General features: G+C 34.6%; 1 protein-coding gene across 1 annotated transcript; it reads left to right on the forward strand.

Moving 5' to 3' along the window:
• Positions 1,558-2,303, forward strand: LOC105178272 (classical arabinogalactan protein 4-like). The gene has a single exon (XM_011101719.2). The coding sequence runs from the start codon at positions 1,697-1,699 to the stop codon at positions 2,099-2,101; it is 405 nt and encodes a 134-aa protein (XP_011100021.1). The 5' UTR covers positions 1,558-1,696; the 3' UTR covers positions 2,102-2,303.

Raw genomic sequence — 2,516 nt, forward strand, 5'->3', positions numbered from 1 at the left:
AAAAAAAAAAAAAGGGGGGGGGGGGGGGGGGAAGAGCCAATAGTAAGAACAGCCCTAATTTTCAAATCCTACGCAAAATGCACATATATTTTCTCTGACAAAAAGGGTGAACTCCGGCTAAAAAAAGATTAATATGCAAAAATTAAAAAGATGTAAAATCAAAATGCTATTCTAAAAAGTTAAAGGACAAAAATGACAAATAACCTAAGTTACAGGTTTAAAAAAAAATGCAATTTAAACCTATTATATAAAAAATGAAATTTTATTTTGGGAAAGTTACAAAAATAGAATAAACACAATATATTTGGAGTGAAGGAAGAAGCAAAATTAATTTGGAGAAGCTTCAAGGAAATAAAGAAATAGCACCAACCAACCAACTCAAAGTGGGGAAAGTTGTAAAGCTTTTGGCAAAGGGCTACAGCTCATTCATCAATTATTATTATTATTATTATTATTATTTATTATTATTATTATTATTCCTAGTTTCTTTGCCCAATTGCCTTTTTCTTTTAAATATTCAGATTGATGTGTGTCTTGCAGTAAAAGCAAAGACATGAAAAATTAAGATTATGATGATGAGTTAGAAGGAAAAATTAGATTTCTAGAATTGAACTCATGACCTAAACTTAGAAAGGTTGTTCAACTAGCACTTCTACACATGAAATTTGTGCTTACAATTCTGTCCACCCACATGTTTGGTCATTTTGTTTCTTATATTTTAGTTTTTAATTTTCAATTTTCAATTTTCAACTACAAATGCATGTTTTTGTTGGATTTTAATAGATTTTCATGTTTGTGGAAATAAAAGCCTGTCCCGATTATTTGGTGCAATTGTGTTTTGTGTTGTTCGTGGTGTCAAATTATTACAGATTTTTCTTTATTTGAATAAAATTGAAAGTAATTCATTTTTAATCGTAGTAGTGTGAAATCAATAATACATTTTTTATTTGAACGAAATAACTTTTTTATATTTATTTATTTATTTATTTATTTAAATTGTTCTTACTTGTAATGCATTATGAAAAAGAATATTTTATTAGTTTATCCAGTTAATAATTGAAATATATATATAAGCATACAAATACAATTTTTAAAACTCGATCAAACTACCGCTAGAGTTTAGTCGAATTTTGTCAATTTAAAAAATAATATTAAATTAGTATATAAACAACATTTTAAAATTCATTAATATTTCAACAAACATAGATATTATTAAAAATATGAAATCAAACCTTAAAATCCATGAATCCAAACACAATTAACTGGACAATAACTCAAGTCAATATCACTTTCACAAAATCGTTAATCAAGTAACTAAATGTTGTCATCAGTTAATTAATTACCACTTATAGTTAACTCGCAGAAATCATTTTCAAATAAATTAATTAATTAATTACCACAAAATCATTTAAACAAAGCAGACTTTGACCTAATTAATTCACACTGTAAACGCGCAAACACATGCATCCCTCTTTACATGTTGTATTCTAAAATCCTTCTCATGGAATCTCATCTCTCTCTCTCTCTCTCTCTCTCTCTCTCTCTCTCTCTCTCCTCTTTTTATATATATCTTCACTTTACAGTCTTCTTTTGTCCATCTCCACAGTTGAAACCTCTCACAAACGTCTCTCTCTCTCTCTCTCTCTCTCTCTCTCTTCTGTCTGCTCTCATTCTCTCTCTAAGACTACCTAGAACAATGGCTTTATCATCAGGGCTTAAAATTTTCCTCCTCCTAGCACTCTTGGCCACCTCATGCATGGCGCAAGCACCAGCTGGTGCACCTAAGGTTTCCCCCACGGCCAGCCCGACGCCGGCACCGGTGTCGCCGCCAACCTCCACCCCAACACCATCGCCAGCCCCCTCCACCTCCGCTCCAACCCCAGGCCCCGCCACCGCCCCCAGCTCATCGCCCGTCCCTTCGGAGAAATCCCCCTCCCCCGCCCCGGGTGCTTCCGGAGTACCAATTTCCCCTGCCCCCGCCGCTTCCGGGCCCGCCTCCGATCAGACCCCCTCCGACGGTACAAATAACGGGTTTGTCAGCAGGGCAGCCATTGGCGGCACCGCTTTCGCGGCGGCGCTTGTCGCTGTGGCGTTGGTGTAGGTTGCCACTTGGAGGCTTTAGATCTGTACTTTTTCTTTCCAATGGACGGATGAGATTTGTTTTGTCCTTTTGTCGGGGGGTTTAGTGGTCATTTCAGTTTCTTGCTCCTTTGGGTATATTTTGTCTATGTTCATTTGATTGTATTTATAGAGTGGACGATTTGTTTGATTATTATTATCAATTATTTGGGTTGATATTTACATGACTCTTTGCATTGGCTCCAGCAATAATTTACTTAGGAAATGAGTCACATGTACATTTACACCCCATCATTAATAAATTTATACTTCTTATCTTCAATTTATTTAGTTTTCCAAGTATCGATATATAATTATTTCACTTTAGCACTCCGATTCAATTTCTTACAACGAATTGTTTTCAATTAAATAATTATGGATTCAGTTTCTTTAATTAT

Source organism: Sesamum indicum, linkage group LG15 (assembly GCF_000512975.1).
Source record: "Sesamum indicum cultivar Zhongzhi No. 13 linkage group LG15, S_indicum_v1.0, whole genome shotgun sequence".
Classification (NCBI taxonomy): Eukaryota; Viridiplantae; Streptophyta; class Magnoliopsida; order Lamiales; family Pedaliaceae; genus Sesamum; species Sesamum indicum.